This window comes from Moschus berezovskii, chromosome 25, assembly GCF_049115385.1.
Source record: "Moschus berezovskii isolate FMDL1 chromosome 25, NW_MosBer_1.0, whole genome shotgun sequence".
Lineage (NCBI taxonomy): Eukaryota > Metazoa > Chordata > Mammalia > Artiodactyla > Moschidae > Moschus > Moschus berezovskii.
Window position 1 is genome coordinate 4,905,469 of NC_142484.1, and position 21,943 is coordinate 4,927,411.

General features: G+C 50.6%; 1 protein-coding gene across 3 annotated transcripts in view; it reads left to right on the forward strand.

Moving 5' to 3' along the window:
- Nucleotides 1-21,943, forward strand: part of CPT1A (carnitine palmitoyltransferase 1A) — a 57,911-nt gene that overhangs the window by 14,783 nt on the left and 21,185 nt on the right. For all 3 annotated transcript variants that reach the window (XM_055415321.2, XM_055415323.2, XM_055415322.2), the window contains exons 2-11: nucleotides 2,585-2,738; nucleotides 5,686-5,825; nucleotides 9,204-9,375; nucleotides 11,841-11,942; nucleotides 12,905-13,042; nucleotides 14,260-14,337; nucleotides 15,803-15,910; nucleotides 17,685-17,772; nucleotides 18,527-18,722; nucleotides 20,579-20,767. In XM_055415321.2, the coding sequence (XP_055271296.2) occupies nucleotides 2,598-2,738; nucleotides 5,686-5,825; nucleotides 9,204-9,375; nucleotides 11,841-11,942; nucleotides 12,905-13,042; nucleotides 14,260-14,337; nucleotides 15,803-15,910; nucleotides 17,685-17,772; nucleotides 18,527-18,722; nucleotides 20,579-20,767 (1,352 nt within the window). In that variant the 5' untranslated portion in view covers nucleotides 2,585-2,597. The remainder of the gene's footprint in view (nucleotides 1-2,584; nucleotides 2,739-5,685; nucleotides 5,826-9,203; nucleotides 9,376-11,840; nucleotides 11,943-12,904; nucleotides 13,043-14,259; nucleotides 14,338-15,802; nucleotides 15,911-17,684; nucleotides 17,773-18,526; nucleotides 18,723-20,578; nucleotides 20,768-21,943) is intronic.

Sequence of the window (21,943 nt, forward strand, 5' to 3'; positions counted from 1 at the left end):
TGCCAGCATCCCCATCCTCTCCACGGCTGGCTGGCACACAGGAGACAGTCAACACACACTTGTTGAACAGACAAGTGAGTGACAGCCGGGATCACTTGTTCTGATTTCCGGAAGAAAAAGCAAGGGAATTCCAGAAAAACATTTACTTCTGCTTCATGGACTACACTAAAGCCTTTGACTGTGTGGATCACAGCAAACTGTAGAAAAGTCTTAAAGAAATGGGAATCCCAGACCACCTTACCTGCCTCCTGAGAAACTTGTATGTAGGCCAAGAAACATTGGTTAGAACCAGACACAGAACAGGAAGCTGGTTCAAAACTGGGAAAGGAGTATGACAAGGCTGTATACTGTCACCTGCTTATTTAACTTCTGTGCAGAATAACTCATTCTAAATGCTGGGCTGGACGAAGCACAAACTAGAATCAAGATTTCGGGAGAAATATCAATAACCTCAGATATGCAGATGACACCACCCTAATAGCAGAAAGTGAAGAGGAACTAAAGAACCTCTTGATGAAGGTGAAAGAGAAGAGTGAAAAAACTGACTTAAAACTCAACATTCAAAAAACTAAGATCATGGCATCCAGTCCCATCACTTCATGGCAAATAGATGGGAAGAAAATGGAAACAGTGACAGATTTCATTTTCTTGGGCTCCAAAATCACTGCTGATGGTAACTGCAGCCATGAAATTAAGAGATGCTTGCTCCTTGGAAGAAAGGCTATGACAAATGTAGACAGTGTATTAAAAAGCAGAGATATCACTTTGCCAACAAAGGTTCGTATAGTCAAAGCTGTGGTTTTTCCAGTCACGTACCAATGTGAGAGTTGGACCACAAAGAAGGCTGAGCACCAAAGAATTGATGGTTTTGAACTGTGGTGTTGGAGAAGACTCTTTGAGAGTCCCTTGGACAGCAAGGAGATCCAACCAGTCCATCCTAAAGGAAATCAGTCCCGAGTATTCATGGAAGGACTGTTGCTGAAGTTGAAGCTCCAGTACCTTGGCCATCTGATGCAAAGAGCCAACTCAGTTGGAAAAGACCCTGATGCTGGGAAAGATTGACGGCAGAAGAAGGGAGGGGCAGAGGATGAGATGGTAGATGGCATTATTGACTCAATGGACATGAATTTGAGCAAACTCCAGGGAGATCCTGAAGGAGAGGGAAGCCTGGCGTGCTACAGTTCATGGGGTCGCAAAGAGTCGGACACAACTTAGCAACTGAACAACAGCAAATCTTTGAAACTGCATTACCCTTGATTTTGATAGGTTTGATGTCTGCGCCCAAGAGGCTGGCATGGAGAGAAAAGGAAACCTAGCATGCGCTAGGGAGACACACACTCACAGCTCTGGGGCTTTATTCCGGTTTACTACAAACTTTGGCCTCACTGACTCGATGGACATGAGTTTGAGGGAGCTCCGAGAGTTGGTGATGGACAGGGAAGCCTGGCGTGCTGCAGTCGATGGGGTCACAAAGAATTGGACACAATTGAGCGACTGAACTGATGAACTTTTAGCTCCTTTGTATGCAGGTGTGCTTGTTGGCACAGGGTTTAGGAGGAAGTGGTTTCACGCAGTTTCAGCAGGTCAGGGGAGGGCTCAGGTTGGGGGAGGGATGATGTCGGGGAGGCCACGAGGGAAGAGGTGAGTCAGGAGTTGGTCAAGGAAGGTGAAAGGAGACAAATATTTACAGCCAGAAACTGAAATGCGCTCACCTGGCAGAGGCTGAAAACCTGCTGGGAGGGCCAAGCCTGCAGGGGATGAGTGTGGCAGCTGTCTGATTTCCCAAGTCTCCAGAAGGGAGACCTGCCCCAGGGTTCTGTGCATTTGGTTTTCCTGGAGTCTTCTGGAACCTGAAGTGGTTTGTGGAGTGGCTACCGCATAGCCAAGGTGTGTGGTGTTGACCATGGTTCACACCTGAGATAAAGGATCAGGGCTGTTATGGATGTGTTTGAGGACTTTCTGTGCCAGCCTCCAGGCTGCCTGGTGGGTAGGGATGGGATTTGCTCTGGCACGGCAAGTTGCTAAACCGCCCTGGGATTTGGGATTCCAATCGGGTGAGGCTCTGGCTGCCTGTTGCCTGGAGACAGGGTTGGTGGGATGGCCAGGGGCCTGGGGGTGAGGGGTTCTAGCTCCTAGACTCTGCTGACCACCCAGCGCCTCCAAGTAGAGGCAGTGATGGGTTGTCTGTATCCTGCTGGAGCAGGGAGGGAGAGGTGTTGGGCAATCACAACCAGGTGTGTTAATGAGTAACGTTCAATTTATCAAATGGGAGGAAATGGTCAAATTCAGAATGGATCACACGTCTATATAAGGGCTTCCCCAGTGGCTCATTGGTAAAGAACCCGCCTGCCAATGCAAGAGGTACCAGTTCGATCCCTCAGTCAGGAAGATGTCCTATAGAAGGAAATGGCAACCCACTCCAGTATTGTTGCCTGGGAAATCCTGTGGACAGAGGAGGCAGGCGGGCCACAGTCCTTGGGGTCACAAAGAGTCAGACACGACTTAGTGACTAAACAGCAACAACAAGGGATTTTCTAATGTCTGGTCAACACTCACCATGTTCTGTTCGCCCTTGCCTTTCCAGGAGCTCGCTGACCATGGCAGAGGCCCACCAAGCCGTGGCCTTCCAGTTCACAGTCACTCCGGATGGGATCGACCTCCGGATGAGCCATGAGGCCCTCAGGCAGATCTATCTGTCTGGACTTCATTCCTGGAAGAAGAAGTTCATCAGATTCAAGGTTTCCAGATAGTTGCTTCAATCTGTACTGTATTCGCTTTCCTATTTGAGAACTCCAGGTTCTATTGAAGTTTCAGTGTGTCTGTGATGATTGGCACCTTATGTATGTTTCCTGGTCCTTAAGGCCTGTGAGACAATTTTATATGTATTGACTCACTGAATTCCTGGAGAAATTCTGTAAGGCAGGCGGGGTGAATTGGGACCCTTTGGGCAGACGAGGAAATCGGGGTTCAGAGAAGGTAAGTGACCTTTGGGGTAGAAGGAGAATAAACATCTCTAGCTCCGAGTCTGGGCCCCTCTACACTTCACAGGAAATCACAGAGAGTTTATTTGACAGATATCTCACGATGAAAGAGTCCACCACTGAAAAAGATGCATGCCAATGCAGACGCGGGCTTCCGAGGTGGCTCAGCGGCAGAGAATCTGCTGCCCGTGCAGGAGATGAGAGTTCATTTCCTGTGTCTGGAAGATCCCCTGGAGAAGGGAGTTGGCTCCCCACTCCAGTATTCCTGTCTGGAACATCCCATATATAGAGGAGCCTGGCGCCTGGACCCCAGTCCATGGGGTCGCAAAGAGTTGGACATGACACAGCTGAGTGGCTGAGCAAATGCAAAGGTCTCAGTTCTGTTTACCAGCAAGAGTGGGCCGTTTTTACCGTTTTTACCCGTGTGTTTCTTTTAAATTTAACTGGAGTATAGTTAATTTATAGTGTTGTGTTCGTTTCAGTTACACGCATACAAACATCCTCTCTTTTTAAGGTTGTTTTCCCATATAGGCCAGCAGAGTGACATTTTTTTTTAAGTCTTTATTGAAATAATTTGTTACAACATTGCTTCTGTTTTATATGAAACCCGCACCTACTGCCTTGGAAGGCAAAGTCTTAGCCGTTGGATGGCCAGGGAAGTCCGATATGTCTTGTTTTTAATTCATTTTATTTAAAAAAATCACAGCAGTCATGAATATGCACGTACTCTTCCCTTGAAACTTCCTCAGTTTTGCTGTTCGGGGAGATAGAGCTGGGAAGAGTCCACAGGGTTCTCTTTCCTCTCTGCCAGTAATAATAGATCCCCGCTTCAGCTAAAAAATGAAAGTCACAGAAGGACAAATGCGTGTTTGAAAAAATCCAAACAAGTTGAAAGTGTATCAGCAGTGTCCGCTCCCCATTCCCCAACAAAACTGGGTTTGCTGTCCAGTTTTCCTTTCAGAGGGCAGCTCAGAGGAGGGCTGTTGAGAAAGGCCCCAGAGCTGCAGTGGGTGGGAGAATGACCAGGGAGACCTGGCCTGGCTGGACAGGTGTCCCTGGCTCTTTTGGAGGGTCCTGGGGCCCAGGTTCAGTTCAGTTCAGTTCAGTCACCCGGTCGTGTCCGACTCTGCGACCCCATAGACTACAGTGCGCCAGGCCTCCCTGTCCATCGCCAACTGCCGGAGCCCGCTCAGACTCATGTCCATTGAGTCGGTGATGCCATCCAACCATCTCATCCTCTGTCATCCCGTTCTCCTCCTGCCTTCAGTCTTTCCCAGCATCAGGGTCTTTTCCAGTGAGTCAGTTCTTTGCATCAGGTACATAGTCTTTTGCCTGAGGCCCCAGCTGCTGTGACCCTCTCAAAGTGGAGGAGGGCGCCACCTCAGAGAGAAGGGCCCTCTGTGCTCCTGAGCTTGTTGGGAGCCTGCTTGTACCTTCCTAACCACGTGGTTTCCTAGGGGACCTCGGGGCAGGAGTGGGGGGTGGGGGGCAAGGCTGGCAGAGCTGCTGCATGGTGGGGAGTGTGGTGAGTGGAGGCTGTTTATCTAGAACCTTCTTTCCCCCATTATCATTTAATGTGTCTGTTTATTTTATAAGAACATTCCAGAGAACTTCGGAGAACACCAGAAGGCTCCCCTTCCCTGCCTCCACCCCTCACCAGCAACCACTTTGTTTAAAATCTTCCGTACCTCTCGATAATGAGAATAACATAGTAGTCTCTCCTAAGAGAACTCAGTAAGGATTTGAGAATTTTTTTAACCCGTTGTCTTGGTCAAATCAATCTCTCATTAACATGACTTCAGTATGAATTTTTTTTTAAATTGTAAGTCGAAACATACACAAAAGTAAAGAAAATAATAAAGGCACACAGCTATAATAAAGTCACATCGCTCATTTCCACAACTATCAACATTTTGCTGATTTTGAGGTCTTATTTCTTCCTAACCCTTCTTCCCTGCTACTTTTTTCTTTTTTAAGGGGCTGCTGCGGGGCTTTGGTTGAAGCATCTTATGGGAGATTCTGGCCATGGAGTGAGGTCTCCTGTAGATATTAATACCTCCGGTTAAGCAGTGTCTGATTCAGGAGCAGCAAGAGGGCTGATCTGAGAGTGAGGGTCTCGGGGCATCCTGAATGCAGCAGGCTGGGGAGAGGACATCATGATGGGCAAGGTGGCCAGTGTCCCTGAGTCAGTCTCAGGGGAGCTAAAGAATCCGTATGTTAGCTTAAGGCTTCTAACTTAGGGTGATTCTAATGTCCTGGGGACACTCTCCAGGAAGACGGCTTTAGAGAAGTTTTTGACTCATGTGCTTCCCTGGTAGCTCAGTGGTAAAGACTCTGCCTGCCAATGCAGGAGACCCTGGTTTGATTCCTGGGTCGAGATGATCCCCTGGCAAAGGGAATGGCCACCCACTCCAGTATTCTTGCTGGGAGAATTCCATGGACAGAGGAGCTTGGTGGGCTACAGTCCATGGGGTCACTCTCCGGGGAGACTTTTAGGGAGAGTTTTGGCTCAGAGTAGGGGAAGGGAAGGAGCTGGACAGAAGTTGAGCAGCTGAGCCTGGAGGCTCTGGGAAGCGTTTCCAGTAGCAACAGCGTGGTTGTTTAGCCATCCGCGTGTGCAACCCCCACCCCTCCACCGCCTGCCAGCTCACATCCCCCCGCCACCAGGAGGGGCACTGCTTATGGCTCTCGTGTCTGTTTCTAGAATGGCATCATCACCGGCGTGTACCCAGCAAGTCCCTCCAGTTGGCTCATCGTGGTTGTGGGCGTGATGTCGACAATGTACGCCAAGATCGACCCCTCTTTGGGAATAATCGCTAAGATCAATCGGACCCTGGACACGACGTGAGTAATCCCCAAGTGTGATAATCCCCAAGTCCTTGTGCCATGTTTGGGCTTTGCTTTTTTTTTTTTTAATTTTTTTCATTTTTTGACCGTGCCTCAGAGCAGGTGGGATCTTAGTTTCCCGACCAGGGATTGAACCTGCACCCCCTGCAGTAGAAAGCAGAGTGTTAACCACTGGACCACCAGGGAATTCCTGAGCTTTGCTTTTGGGGCCAGGACTTTTGTGAGGAAGGTAGGGAGCAGATTGTAGCCCAGGTGTGTCCACTGGGTCTCTGGGCCGTAGCTGCAGTGCTGGGGTTGGGCCCAAGATAAACAGATGAATTTCTGGGCCCTTTACTAAGTTGGTTGTTTGGATTTCAATATTGCCTTCAGAAAAGGACAGGAAAATAAAGTGGCAAAATGCAACATAAAAGAAGGCTCACGGCTCAGGGCCGAGTTTGATTCTGATCACCGTCAAGAAAGGATTAAGCACTTTCCATGGAAAGGTCTGAATCTTCCCTTGTCTGGGCCGGTGCCCCTCGCTGCCGACAGCTGCTCCTTGTTCACCAGGCCCTGGGATGCTTGGCAGCCAGTGCGACGCGCTGAGTCACCCGCAGCCCCCAGCCGCCTCGGAACCCCGGCTCACACCTCTATCAGCGTCTGCGAGGCCCTGGGTACAAACCCGTCCCCGCGGGGAACACACACCCGCGCTTCACACCTGCTGGACTCCTTGGACCGCCTGGGGGCCGGGAGTCCCAGCAGGGTCCCTGAGCAGGGACTCCGTCTTTCCCTCATCACCCTGCCTGTGTCTCTGCCCTCTATTTCTGGAGAGCCACAGGCCTGCCCCCCTATAGACAGCTCATCTCTGCATCCTTGCCTGCTTGGGTTTAGCACACTTCTTAATTTACTCTGGACCGCGGGCAGTCTCTTTACACTGGATTATATCTAGAAGCATCGGCTATTTAAAGCCCTTTCTAATCTGAGTCTTTATAAGATTTGTTTCTTCGTCCCTCTAAACCAATTGCAGTAAACTGGGCCATCCTTGGCTCAGATTTGGAAAGACCAGGTTAACAGGCCAGCAGCTCCCAGGGTCAAAGGTCAAGGGCTGTTCGGCACATTCTTGCTGGAGAGGATCCCCAACACCCTGAAGTCACGGCCTCCTCCGACCTCTGGCCATCCCCTGCAGCCTTAGAAGGGGTACAATGTATAACAGAAAGGTTTTTTTGCTGATATTTTCAGTCGAAGTGCCTATAGGTATATATATAGAAAATTCCAAATGCATCATTTGTTCATTGCTGTTCAGTGGCTCAGTCATGTCCAGGCTTCCCTGTCCTTCACTGTTTCCCGGAGTTTGCTCAAACTCATGTGTACTGAGTCATTGATGCCATCCAACCGTCTCATTCTCTGCTGCCCCCTTCTCTTCCGGCCTTCAGTCTTTCCCAGCATCAGGGTCTTTTCTAATGAGTCGGGTCTTCGAATCAGGTGGCCAAAGCATTGGAGCTTTGGCTTTAGCATCAGTCCTTCCAATGAATATTCAGGACTGATCTCCTTTAGGATTGACTGCTTTGATCTCCTTGCAGTCCAAGGGACTCTCAAGAGTCTTCTCCAGCACCACAGTTTGAAAACATCAGTTCTTAGGTGTACAACATCATGATTTGATATATATATTCTGCAAAATGATTACCACAAGTTTTGTTAACATCCGTCACCCAATATAGTTACAAATTTAAAAAAAATTTTTTTTTGGATTTCACTTGTGAGACCATACAGTATATGTCTTTCTTTTTTTTAACTTTTTTTTTTTTTAAATTGAAGTATAGTTAATATTCAACGTTGTGTTAGTTTCTGGTGTACAGCAAAATGATTCAGAAATGTGTATATATATATTAGTTTTCATGTCTGTGAGTCTGTGTTTCACTAAAAAAAAGTTCATTTGTGTCATATTTCAAATTCACATGTGAGTGATATCATCTGGTATGTGTCTTTCTCTGTCTGACTTATTTCACTTGGTGTAATGTCCTTAAGGCCCATCCATGTTGTCACAAATGGCAGCATTTATTCTTTTTTTGCTGAATAATATTCCACTGTATCAATCCATATTGATGCCGTCTCTTCTTTATCCATTCATTTGTCCACGGACACTTAAGTTTCCATGTCTGTCTGTTGTAAATAATGCTGTAGTGAACACGGAGTGATTTCATTTCCTTCAGATAAATACTCAAAGGTGAAATTGTTGGCTCATGTGGTAGTTCTATTTTTAGTTTTTTTGAGGAATCTCATATTGACTGCATCAGTTTACCACCAAGAGTGCATAAATGTTCCCTTTTTTCTCCACATCCTCACCAACATTTGCTATTTAAATTATTTTTATTTTGTGAATATTTTGTGGTTTTTCAAAACAACTGAAACTACAGCCCACAAGGGTGTATGAGTAGCTGTATTTCTTCTCAGTTTTTAAGTCCCCTCTTTATCAGATCACTTTTCTATCTATATCACTTTCCTTAGTAAATGAAAATCTTTTCTAGGTTTTTAAGTGATCATTTTGCAGCATCAGTTTATACATGTATTCATGATAAATGTTCCTGCCCAGATCAGAACCAAACTCTTTTGATGTAAATAGTTGAAATAATAGTTTTGTCAAGTGACCTGCATTTCTTATGAGTCATGATGAAATGCTGCTGCTGCTGCTAAGTCACTTCAGTCGTGTCCGACTCTGTGTGACCCCATAGACGGAAGCCCACCAGGCTCCCCCGTCCCTGGGATTCTCCAGGCAAGAACACTGGAGTGGGTTGCCATTTCCTTCTCCAATGTGTGAAAGTGAAAAGTGAAAGTGAAGTCGCTCAGTCGTGTCTGACCCTTAGCGACCCCACGGACTGCAGCCTTCCAGGCTCCTCCATCCGTGGGATTTTCTAGGCAAGAGTACTGGAGTGGGGGCCATTGCCTTCTTCGATGATGAAATGCAAAGGAATGTTTAAGGGAAAAACATCTTGAGTAGCAGGAACGGAAGGCAACCGGCTCCCAGCCGAGGAGAACGCAGGTCAGTCGTCAGTCTGGGGCGTAGCTCCCACTGTGGGCCAGCCAGTACCTCACCCATGACCTTCTCATCCTGCCTGGACCTGGAGGAAGCTGTTTTCCCTGATTATGCCCGTTAGCCTGGGTTTGTTTCGAGGACCAGCAAAGCAGATGGGGCTGGTTCATCTCACATCCGGAAGAAAGATAACTGAGTCTTGGGAGAATCAGGTTAATGTGGGTGGCCCCCTCTCTCTGATCAGGCCTGGGGTCCGCAGCCTCCGCTGTGGCCCCAGGAGGCCACCTGGGAGCACGTGGCGTCTCTCGGCGCCGTGGCCCGTGGCTTCCTTCACTGATGAACCCGTGGCTTGTTTGGTCTTGTCTCGGCAGTGGCTGCATGTCCAGCCAGACCACGAAGGTGGTGAGCGGCGTCATCTTCGGCACGGGGCTGTGGGTGGCCCTCATCGTCACCATGCGTTACTCCCTGAAGGTGCTGCTGTCCTACCACGGCTGGATGTTCACCCAGCACGGCAGGCTGAGCCGCGCCACCAAGATCTGGATGGTAATGCTGCCCCAGCACGCAGCTGCTGGGGAGGGTTTTGTTTCTTTCTGACGTGCCTCGAGGCTTGTAGGACCTTAGTTCCCAAACAGGGGTCGAACCTGAGTCCATGGCAGTGAAAAGCCCACGTCTTAACCTCTGGACTGCCAGGGAGCTCCCTGGTAGATGATTCTTAACTGCCTGACATCCTCAGAGCCATGGCTGTTTCTTAGCTTGATGTGTTTGGAGATAAATATAGACTTGTGAAACCCTCATCTCTGCCAAAGTTACTAATATATCCACCCCACCCTCCTTGAAACCTGGGCCCCACCCATGCCTCTTGCCTTTGAACATAAGAGCATTTAACCTAAGTTTCACCCCTCTTAGCAAATTTGTAAGGTCTGACGCAGGACTGTTTGTTTCAGGCCCAGTGTCCAGCACATACTTTTTTCAGGAGTTCCCTGGACAGTCCAGTGGTTGAGACTCCACACTTCCACTGCAGGGGGTGTGGGCTCCATCCCTGGTCAGGGAACTGAGACTCCACATGCCCAGTGGTATGGCCAGGAAAGGAAAACAGAAAAAAGAAAAGCAAAAAACCCCCAACAAAATAGAACATAGTTCTGTCTTGTAACTGGAACCTTGTCCCTTTTAGGGGACATACCACACATGTGTATGCATAACTGATTCACTGTGTTATACTGCTGAAACTAACACAGCAATGTAAGTCAACTTGGTTTTACAATCCCCGCCCCGTGTCCCTTGGCCCCTGGCAGCCCTCCTCCCTCCTTGATGCTTCTGTGGTTCCACGGACCCCTGAGACTACCCAGGATATGTCCTTCTGAGTCTTGTTCACCCACTCAGCCTGGTGTCTGGTGTGGGAGACTTTCTCTTCTGCAAGAAGGGTCCTCACTAGGCCTTTTCCCCTTGGTGACTTTTTTTAAATTAATTTTTATAGAAGTCTAGTTGATTTACACTGTTGTGTTAGTTTCAGGTGTATAGCAAAGTGAATCAGTTATGCTACACGTGTTTGTGTGTGTGTGCTCAGTCATTTCAGTCATGTCTGACTCCTTGCAACCCAATGGACCCATAGCCCACCAGGCTCCTCTGTCCATGGGATTCTCCAGACAAGAATAGTTACTAGAGTGGGTTGCCATTTCCTCCTCCAGGGGATCTTCCCGACCCAGGGATTGAACCTGCATCTCCTGCATTGCAGGTGTATCCTTTACCACTGAGCCATCTGGAAAGCCTGTGCATATCCATATATGCACTCTTTTTTTAGGTTCTGTTCCCAAATAGGTCACTACAGGGTATGACGTAGAGTTCCCTGTGCTATGCAGTCCCCTTGGTGACTTGAGTGTTGCCCTGTAATTGCCAGAGAAGTCTGTGACTCATGAGCTTGGACTCTTTTCCTTTAATTAGTGTGTTCTGAATATCTGGTGTTGATGTCCTCTGGGTTTGTCATCTCGGTCACCCGTCAAGCAAAAGTACCTTCCATCTACTTCTTTGTAGCCTTTCTGACTAACTCGGGCAGTAAGTGGTTTCCCTAGCTGAGCGGGACACCCTGACTCACCCTCAGCTTCCAGTGCGTCTCGCCAGCTCTCCTTGGTCCTCAGTCCAGCAGTCACTTACCTGCCGTGCACGTGGGTGTTTGCCCTTGTCTCACCCCCTGAGGCCTCCATCTGAGCCCCCCGGGGCTCCTTCTGAAAGGGTGGGCATCCCCATGCCAGAGCCCACCACACCACACCTTTCCTCTTTCCCAAACGGACTTCCTGCTGTTGCTTGAATGTAAGATTTCTGATTTCCAGAGAAAGAGAATTTAACTCCCAGGAGAGATTCTGAGGTGGTGTCCACACTTTATTAAGCAAGAGAAATGACCTGCCCCAGGGTGGCCTTCACAGCTGGTGTGCAGTTGAGTCCCACCTGCTCTTCAGCATCAAGAATCCCAGCACCCCCATCCCCCCGCTGTGAGCCCGGGAAATTCTCTGAAGTCACGTCAGCATGAGGTGACCAAATTACTCCACCATGTTTTGATCATTCCAGACTAAAGCGGGGCGTGTGTGTGCCCTCCACCAGACTTGACAATGACCAGAGGGTCCCACTGCTTCTCCCGAGTTTGCTTCTGGGTCCATGCCCCTCGCCCAGCCCCTGGTGCCAATCTGGAAACCAAGGGCCTTGCAGAAGTAGGCACATGGAACTTAATTCCCTTGTGCAGAAGTGCAGTCAGACCCCGTGTCAGGGCGCCCAGGGAATGGCACCTCTTGGACAAGGCAGGACGTGTCTCAGACACACGGCTTCATTCACCCTGGGTTTTCTTTGGGGTTTGCTGTTTGCTGAGGCCTGCGGGGGTTGGGACAGCAAAGGGACTGGAGGAGATGAACTGCAGTGGAGAAGCAGTCAACAGCTGGCAAATCATAGACACTGAAAAACTGGTTTTTGGCCTTTGACACAGTCTCGTCTTTCAGAACATACCTTTGTTCTTTTTTTTTTAGTTTATGGTCAAGATCTTCTCAGGCCGAAAACCCATGTTGTACAGCTTCCAGACGTCTCTGCCACGCCTGCCCGTCCCAGCTGTCCAGGACACCGTCAACAGGGTAGGTCAACTTCATGCTCCCTCCGGAACACCTGTGCTGAACACCAGCATCTTTGCGATCAAGGCTTATGACTTGATAAGATTTCCTGGTGGTCCAGTGGTTAAGACCCCGAGTTTCCACAGCAAGGGGTTTGGGTTGTATCCCTGCTTGGGGAACTAAGATCCCTCATGCCTCCTGGTGCAGCCAAAAAATACACTGTCGATGCTATTGAGTGCCATGAACTGCTGCCTGCCTCCTTCTACCTGCAAGGACCAGAGCGAATCAGAGTGGGGGCCCTGAAAATTCTGAACTGGTGGCCTAGCCTCAGCCTGGTGGTGTGACCTTCCCCGTCCCTGTCATTTTTTCGGCTCCTTTTTCCCGTCCTGGGGTCCAAAGCACCAGCCTTTACTACCACCCTAGGCTCTCAGAGCCTCCCCACCCATCCCATGGGCACCTTCATAGCCTAGGTGAGAACAGAGATCTTATGAAGGACCAGATGATGGGGGAAAAAAACCCACACATGAAAAGCTCATTGTTGACCAAATCTTGATCTTGTCAGTCTAGAGTCCACTTTGGAGATTTTGTGCTGATTCAAGATCTGAGGCGCATGCATGCCTGTAGAAGGACGAGACAGTTTGTCTTTTTAAAATATAATTAATTAATTAGTTAATTTGGCCGCTCCAGGTCTCAATTGCAGCATGCGGGGTCTTATAGTTGGAGCATGCGAACTCTTAGTTGCAGTGGTGAGACCTAGTTCCGTGACGAGGGATCGAACCCAGGCCCCTGGCACTGGGAGCTCAGAGCCTTAGCTGCTGGACCACTGGCGATGTCCCCCCAAAAGTTTAATTGTTGAGTTATCCCTGATGTAAAATATCCTTTGATATTGAAGTTAGCTAACTTGAGTGAAGACTAGCCTTCTTCTAAGGGATACGGAAAGAAACCTTCTATTTTAGCTGGGCTTATGTTTTTTCCTTTAACCCCAGTACTTGGAATCTGTGAAGCCTCTTATGAAGGAGGGAGACTTTACACGGATGACAGCTCTGGCACAAGATTTTGCTGTCAATCTGGGACCGAGATTGCAGTGGTATTTGAAGCTAAAATCCTGGTGGGCTACCAATTATGTGAGTATACAAACATGCTGTTTTTCTTGGTGGAATTTTGTGTAGGAATATAATTTGTTCCTGAGCCAGTTGAACTTCCCTGCGTATGGCGAGTAGGAAACAGGTGGTGGATGAGACAGGCAGAGGAGTTGAGATTTGAGGAACAGCTCATGTGGAAGACTTGGGCAATAAAGAAGGCCAAGCTCCAAAGAATTGATGCTTTCAAATTGTGGTGCTGGAGAAGACTCTTGAGCATCCCTTGGACAGCAAGGAGATCAAGCCAGTCAATCCTAAAGGAAGTCAGCCCTGAATATTCATTGGAAGGACTGATGCTTAATACTTTGGCCACTTGATGCAAAGAGCCGATTCATTGGAAAAGACTGATGTTGGGCAAAATTGAAGGCAGGAGGAGAAGGGGGTGGGTGACAGAGGATGAGATGGTTGGATGGCATCACCGACTCGATGGACATGAGTTTGAGCAAACTCCAGGAGATACTGGAGGACGGGGAAGCCTGGCAGGTTGCAGTCCATGGGGTCACAAAGAGTCAGATATGACTTAGTGACTAAACAACAGCAGGGTGGAAGAGAAGGTGTGACCCAGACAGAAATGGTGGGTGGGGCACAACAGGGGCACAGCCATGGGGCAAATCGTGAGAACAGTCAGAGTCCAGGGTGGGAGGGGCAAGTCATGTCGGGGTTTGATCCTGCACTGGTCACATGGGTGTTCTGAGTTTGTGGAAATTTTCACAGGTACTTAGATTCTTAGGTGGGCACCGTTCTGTGTGTTTATGTACTTTCTTACACAAAGTGGAAGAATGGTGGTCCTTGGGTCCCGAAGGCTGTGGGTGTGGTTAGGACGAGGCTGCTGGTCTCCTGAGGGATGCTGGGAAGACAGGACACCTGGCCCCGGGGTGACTCCAAGCAGAGTGGAAACTGTGGGAGCAGAAGGGGGACAGTTATTGGTGGTGGTCACTGTGGAACGTTAGAGCAGCCAGACGTTTATCATTTCTTTCCCATTTGGTGTTTTTTTAAACCGTCTATGAAATGAAGGTGATGTGCCCTGTAGCTGAGCCTTAACTTGAATAAAGCTGCCGTGCAGTGCCCACCATTTTGCATTTGGTCTCCCTGGGCCCGACTTGGCCCCGAGAGAGAGAAATGCTGTCGATGCGCCCTCCCCCAGCCCTCCGTGCCCGCCTGGCTAAGCCTGTCCGTGCTCTCTTCCTGCTTGCACCTGACAGGTGAGCGACTGGTGGGAGGAATACATCTACCTCCGAGGACGAGGGCCGCTGATGGTGAACAGCAACTACTTCGCGATGGTGAGGCCCGCGGGCCCGCGGCGTCCGGTGGAGACCAGGCCCCAGGGTGGTCCGGCCCCGCGGGCTGCCTGGGGATGCGCTGGGCCTCCCCTGGCCCTGCTTCCCCTACTCAAGGCCTCATGCCCCCGTCAGGGAGCCCAGGACCTGCCATCCACAGCAAAGGGCCCCGTGGAGGTCCTTTTGTATTTCCGATGAGGTTCAAGGGCGCCCACCGAGCTGCTGCAGAGGAATTTGGATTGCAGAAATGGTCTCGGGGCGATCTGGACTCCTCATGCAGCAAACCTCTCCCTCTGTTTTCCTAACTGAGCCTGAGTAATGCTGAAGGCCCACATCCGTGCCCTCTCCCGACCTGTGGATCAGCTCAGAGCTCGTCCACGTACTGAGCTTGTCCTTCTGGGCCCTGGGGTGATATGGGTCCCACCCCAAGTGTCATTTTCATGTCTCTTTGATCTTTCTTGCCTTTTGAGACATGAGTGTTGGAGAGCACACCCCATTATTTTGTTAGAAGCACCTCATTGGGCTTCCCTGATGACTCAGCAGGTAAAGAATCTGCCTGCAATGCAGGAGATGTGCGTTCCATCCCTGGGTCGGGAAGATCCCTTGCAGGAGTGTGTGGCAACCCACTCCAATATTCTTGCCTGGGAAATCCATGGACAGAAGAGCCTGAAGGGCTGTTGTGCATTGCAAAGGAGTCAGACATGAGTGAGCAACTAACTGCTACCGCTCGTGTCTGACAACTGGCCTTAAACAACTGCTGAGTCTGTCTTTCCCTTTCCTTCCCCTCTTTGCTTTCTTTTATATTTTTTGCCTTCTCCTTATGTGTGTTTTATTGTTTGCTTTTTCTGTTTTTCTCCTTTAAAATTTCTTTTCTTTAAAAATAATTGTTCTTCTCCTTTGGAAACAAGGTCAGACTTAGAGAAAAACTGTTGACATGGCCCAGAAAAATACTTTTTAGAGTGAACTGTCCACCTGATCCCCTTTCGTTCCCAAAGACTTTGGTGTCTATTTCCCCCGTAATCAAACCCCACACATATAACTTCTCTCAAAGTATAGTTGAGACAGACAAACAGCTCTTGGACTTGAAAAATATAAACACTTAGAAATGTGTTTCTAAAAAGTTGCCAGCACTACTCTATATAAAAGATTATTTTAACCTTTGGTTACTTCTCACTCAGGAAACGTCCTGATTATCTAATTGCTGCTTTTAATTTCCTCTTTCCTTTTTATGCATTTTATGAGGATATTTAGGATGTAGTACTGTTATCTTTCTTTTAGACTTGAATTTATTTATTTACCATTTAATTTTAAAATATACTGGTACCTTTCATAGCCCGAGAATTGCTTGGAGGCTTGAAACAGCAGCGTGGGTGTCGTGAACACTTGTGTAGGAATACATTAGCTGTGTATTAAAGTTCGCTTGTCTTTCCTGTGAACATTCCCCCTGATGCTATGTGTTTTGTGACAGGACTTGCTGTACATCAAACCGACTCACATCCAGGCGGCAAGAGCTGGCAACGGGATCCACGCCATCCTGCTTTACAGGCGCAAACTGGACCGGGAGGAAATCAAACCGGTATGCACACAAAGTGCTTTTTTCTTAAAAGAAACAAATGTATTTATTTGGCTCTTCAGGTCTCTGTGGTGGTTTAGCTGCTTCATGACACGTGGAGTCTTGGTTCACTGATCAGGGATAGAACCCACACAACCTCCACTGCAAGGTGGATTCTTGACCACTGGGCCACCGGGAAAGTCCCAAACTGCTTTTCAAACAGTTCTTTAGAGCAGCTTTATCCAGGTGTGGTTGGCGTACAGCATACCTTCAGAGCATCCACTGTGATAAGTTCTGAGGGTTTGCTATGTATCTCTGTGCAAGTGTGACCATCACAGTCAGTGGTGAGACCCCCGCCCACCTGCCCACCCCAGGTTCCTCTGTGGGCCTCTGGGTCCCTCTCTGCTCCCCACCCTGATCTGCTTTCTGTCGCTCTCGATCAGCTTGCATTTTCTGTAAATGGATTCATACAGCTTGTGCTTGCTTGCTTGCTTTTTTTTTTAAAACATTCATTATTTTGGGGCTTCCCTGGTTGTTTAGTCAGTAAAGAATCCATTTGCAATGTAGGAGACCCAGGTTCAATCCCTGGGTTTGGGACGATCCCCTGGAGAAGGAAATGGCAACCCACTCCACTATTCTTGCCTGGAGAATCCCATGGGCAGAGAAGCCACTGCTCCAATCCGTGGGGTCTCAGAGTCAGACACGACTGAGCAACTAAACCGACCAGTGTTTATTTGGTTGTGTCAGGTCTCATTTGCGGAATGCAGGATGCTTGTTGCGATATATGGGATATTTGATTGCAGAGCACGGACCCTCTAGTTGTGGCGCTTGGGGTTAGTCACCCTGCAGCAAGTGGGGTCTTAGTTCCTTGACCAGAGATCCAGCCCATATCCCTTGCATTGAAAGATGGATTCTTAACCACTGGACCACCAGGGAATCCCCATTCACTTTTTATTGTTTTGTCTTGGCCTCTTTCACTCAGCGTGATTATTTTGAGATTTAATTCTCTTCTGTGGTGCCCTAAATGGATATATGTCTGATGCACTTTAGTTCATAATTTGTCCTTTGAAGAAACCCTCTCTTGCTTGTGAAGGAAATGATACAGATGTCAGGGCTTTAAAAAATTCTTTTCGTTTGTTTATCTGTTTATGTTTTTGACTGTGCTGAGTCTTCGTCGCCGCACAGGGACTTTCTCTAGATGTGGAGAGCCGGGGCCACTCTTGGTTGCCGTGAACGGGCTTCTCACATTACAGTGGCTTTTCCTGTTGCAAGACACAGGCTCTAGGGCCTGCGGGCTTCGGTAGACACAGCACACGGACTCAGTTATTTCTCTGTGGCACGTGGCATCTTCCCAGACCAGGGGTTGAAGCCGTGTCCCCTGCGTTGACAGGCAGATTCTTAACCACTAGACCAGCAAGGAAGTCTTGAGGCCTTTTTTTATTTTTTGAACTACTCCTTTGACTTAGTGTCAGCTTCTTTCTTTATTTCTTTTTAACTACACTGTGCAGCACTCGGGATCTCATCTCGGTTCCAAAACTAGGGGTTGAAAACGTGCTCCCTGGAGGGGAAGTGTGGAGCCTGCTGAGGATATGTTATTGAAGAATAAGATGCAGGGTTCTGTGCTCTGGTCTGTTTCCACAAACCCCAGGGTACATGGTATCCCAGAGAACCTCCATTCTTAACAGAGTTTGGAGATTAGGTCCAGCCATGCTATGGGCCCAGAAAACAAATCCAGCATTTAAATGTGTGGACTTAATTTGCTCCTTGAATTTTTGTTTGAGACATATTTCTGTTACAGATTCTTCTTCTGGGGTCTACAATTCCACTCTGCTCCGCCCAGTGGGAGCGCATGTTTAATACTTCTCGGATCCCGGGAGAGGAGACAGGTGGGTAGCCCACTCAGTCCCATCCTTGTGCTCTGGAGACATCGGAGAAGACCACACCAGTGACTCCTGGCCTCTCCTAAGATTTCAGAGATTTCAGGCTCAAGAACCTTCTTTCTGTTGAACTGCCTTTGCCTTTCTCAGGCCTGGACAGTTAATTAATTTAACTGACTCAGTTTCTCTTCAACTGAAGCCTGTCTTACAGTAGTTTTTTTTCCAGATTGGGTTAGGAATTTTATTTTTTTTGGCCGCACAGTGCGGCATGAGGGATCTTAGTTCCCCAACTGGGGATTGAACCCACACCCCCTGCAGTGAAAGCGCAGATTCCTAACCACTGGACCACCAAGGAAGTCCTTCACTCAAGGTTTATTATGTTCAGGGGGAGCCAGATTTGTGGTCCAGTAGCCTGACCTAGGACCCCTGACCCCTGCCTTCCTCACTGCCCAGTGTTAGGCGGGGGGGCCTCATCTGTTCAGCCATGACGCCCTCGAAAATGCAAGGGGTCAGAACGGTACCACTTAGGACCGCCTCCGTTGGCCCTTTGGCCCGGGCGACACGTCCAGGGGGTGGCCAAGCAGAGCCAGCACCCAGGCCTGACCCAGCCCAGAGCTCTCGACTCAGATGCTGCAGGCTTGTGGGAAGTGGACTCGTGAGCGGAGCCGAGTGACTCGGGGACAGGAGGTGGTGCCGGCGAGGTGTGTTCCCGCGTCCTCTAATCACGTGCCCCTGGATGCCTGCCCCCCGACTCCCCCCACAGACACCATCCAGCACCTGCGGGACAGCAAGCACATAGTTGTCTTCCACCGGGGGCGCTACTTCAAGGTCTGGCTCTACCACGACGGCCGGCTGCTGAGGCCCCGGGAGATCGAGCAGCAGATGCAACGGATCCTGGAGGACCCATCGGAGCCGCAGCCCGGGGAGGCCAAGCTGGCGGCGCTCACGGCGGCGGACAGGTATGTGGCCTCTCCGAGACGCCGAGGGGCTGTCGGGGGGGTCTTGGGGTTCTCTCCTCACCAGGGGAGCAGACAGGTATGCGGCCCCTCCAAGATGCTGTGTGTTTCGGGGGCTCAGGGTCCTCTCCTCACCAGGGTTCCCCTGGCAGGGAGGCGGGTCCCCAGCCTGCCACGCTGGGCTCAGCTTTGTCCCCGGGTCCCCTTGGCCGTCTGTGTGACAGGCAGGCGTGCATGTGCGTGGATCTGGGGACGCACGACCGAAGGAAGGAAGTAGGTGTTGTCCTGGGGGCTGCGGCATGCTTTTCGGTCGTTGTTTTGTTTTTAAATAATTCTCTTTAGTTTGGCTCTGCTGGGTCTTTGTCGCTGCCCAAGGTCTTTCTCTGGCCTCCGAGCGCGGAGGCTGCGCTCTAGTTTGGTGCGCGTCGTTCGCGTTGCTTTGACTCGGTTTGATGCAGAGCACAGACTCCAGGGCACCCGGGCTCAGCAGATGCGGCCCCCGGGCTCTAGAGCACAGGCTCAGTAGTTGGCTCATGGGCTTAGTTGCTCCATGTCATGTGGAATCTTCCCCAAGCCAGGGATCACACCCATGGTCTCTCACGTCTCCTGCATTGGCAGGCAGACTCTTGACCACCAGCGCCACCTGGGAAGCCCCAGACTTATATTCTGGCCCGCGGGGGTTCCGGGGCTGGACATGGGCAGTGTTAGGAAAGAGGAGGTTCAGTCCGAGAAGCTGGAGGGCACGGCTGTCGCTGGGGGGCAAGGGCTCAGCTGGAACAGAGGGGACGTGTCCTAGGGAAGAGCCCTGGGTCCTGAGTGCTGACCGAGCATCGCTGGGGGCAGCCAGTGAGGCAGAGAGGGTCCAGGGTGCAGACTCAGTGAGCTCCCCCGCCCGGTACGTCCCCTGTGGGGCGTCGCCCCAGCTCACTTACCTAGGTGCTGAGCACACACCAGCGATTCTCGTGGTGACCATTGTCCCCAGGCGTCAAGAACAGCGGCTGGAGCTGGGCCTGCGATGGGACCTGTTGTTGTGTTTCAGGCTTTTCAGCGCCCCTGGGGCCTGGGTTGAGCACTCTGTGGGGAGAAGTGGCCGGGAGACAGAGGCAGATGGCCCTGGCCTGGAAGGGTGGCAGGTGGGGGCCCTAGTGAAGGGGCCCAGGAGCTAGCTGGGGAGGCCACAGCTGGGGCGCCTCTCAGGAACTGGGAGTCCCATCAGCTCCGTGCACCCCATGTAGGGCAGGATGGACAAGAATCCCTGAACTCAGCTCCCGGGGGTGCCCCTCGTCACGTGGCTGTCGTGTGGCCGTTTGTCGCATGGGCACGTGGACTCGGGGCCGGCTGGCCTGGGTAGCAGTCCCGACCCGCCACGAAGGCGCCGTGACCTCCTCCTGTACCTCGGTTTCCTCACCTGAAAGATGGGACAGTGGTGTCGGGGTCTGTGAGCTTGAGCTGGTCCCGGCACCAGGGCCGTGCTCTTGGCCCTCACTGGTTTCTGAGGGGTAGTCATATGGAGAGGGTGCGCGGAGAAGGCCCCTGCCTGGCTGGGGCTCTGCTGCCCCGGACAGCAGAGCTCCGGGCCCGTCTGCCTTTTGTCCTTCACTCGGCATTTATGAGTGAAGTTCCCCGCCTGCGAGGTCCCTGGAGCAGGTACAAGGAGAAGGCCCCTGCCCTCCAACCAGGCTGCCCAGCCGACAGGCAGGCAGGCAGGCAGTGGTTGCAGATGGAGAAAGTTTTTAATGCCTAGTTTTCCTTAAACCCCTAAAACACTGAGAACTGAAAAACGTTGTCCTTTCGCATGTGCCTCTAAGGAGATGTCACCAGATTGCTTCAGGTCTCATGGTACCTAATCCTCATCGCAGGGTCCCCTGGGCCAGGTGTCGCCAGGCCTATTTTGGACACGGGAAGAACAAGCAGTCTCTGGATGCCGTGGAAAAAGCAGCGTTCTTTGTGACGTTAGACGAAACGGAGCAGGGATACAGGGAGGAGGAGCCGGAAACGTCGATGGACAGCTACGCCAAGTCCCTGCTGCATGGCCGGTGTTCCGACAGGTATCGCGCTTACCGTCTGAAGCACAGCGCTTTGCCTGTGAACCTGGAAGAAGCGTTACCTGCGGCTGACACCCAGCCTTAAGCGTCTGCCGACGTAAGGGGGACGTGAAAATATGGCTGGGGAGTTTCTTCTTTCCACCCACACTGTCGCACACACACGCACACACCCGCACACGCGTAAGCAGCAGCCTGAGATCCTTCTTCTCTGCACGACGTCCTCCGTTTGGAGATGCTCGTGAAAAGGGGCTGCCCTGGACCTGCAGCAGGTGGGAGAAGGTGGTGCCCGGAGCCTGACCTGGATGTCGGCTTTGGCTCTGCTCATTGGTCACATGATTGGGCGAGCCTGCTCCCCCTCCTGGAGCCTCCTTCCCCTTCCCTGTGAAGGGAGGTCCTGACTGCCCATCGGGTTGGGTGTGAAGGTTGACCAAGGTGGGGGAGGGGTGGGGCAGGCACAGTTGGTCCTCCATGTCCGCGGGGTTCAGCCAACTGCGGATCAGGGACCGTGTTTCAGAGCCTCGGTTGTGGAGCCTGTGGCTGCAGAGGGCTGACTCTGGGGCTGGAGCAGCCTCAGGTTTTCTTATCGGCCAGTGGGTCCTAGAGCCACGCTCCCAGCTTGCGGCTTCCTGTCTGTCTGCCGGTGTCTTGTGGATCCTTTCTCGTTATAACAGTAGAGCCTGTTCTCCTTCTGGTCCCCAGTACCTAAATGCTTATCTCTGTGTCGGGAGCAGGGGAGAAACCAATGAGTTAGGGTTCTATGTGTACCTTTTTTTTTTTAACTTTTTAAAAAAAATTATTTATTTTTGGCTGTGCTGGGATTTTTGTTGCTGCGCCGGCTCCTTTCCAGTTGCAGCAAGCACGAGTTGCAGTACTCAGTCTTCTCATTGGAGTGGCTTCTTTCTCTTCTTTTTTTAGATGTATTTATTTATTTGGCTGTGCTGGTTCTTAGTTGCAACACATGGGATCTTTAGTTGCCGCATGCAAAATCTTCGTTGCCGCATGTGGGGTCTAGTTCCCTGACCAAGTATCGAACCTGGGGCCCCTGCATTGGAAGTGCGGAGTCCTAGCCACTGGACCACCAGGGAAGTCCCTGTAGTGGCTTCTTGTTGCTGAGCACAGGCTCGAGGGCACACAGGTCTCAGTAGTTGCAGCTCCAGGGCTCTAGAGCACAGGTCAATA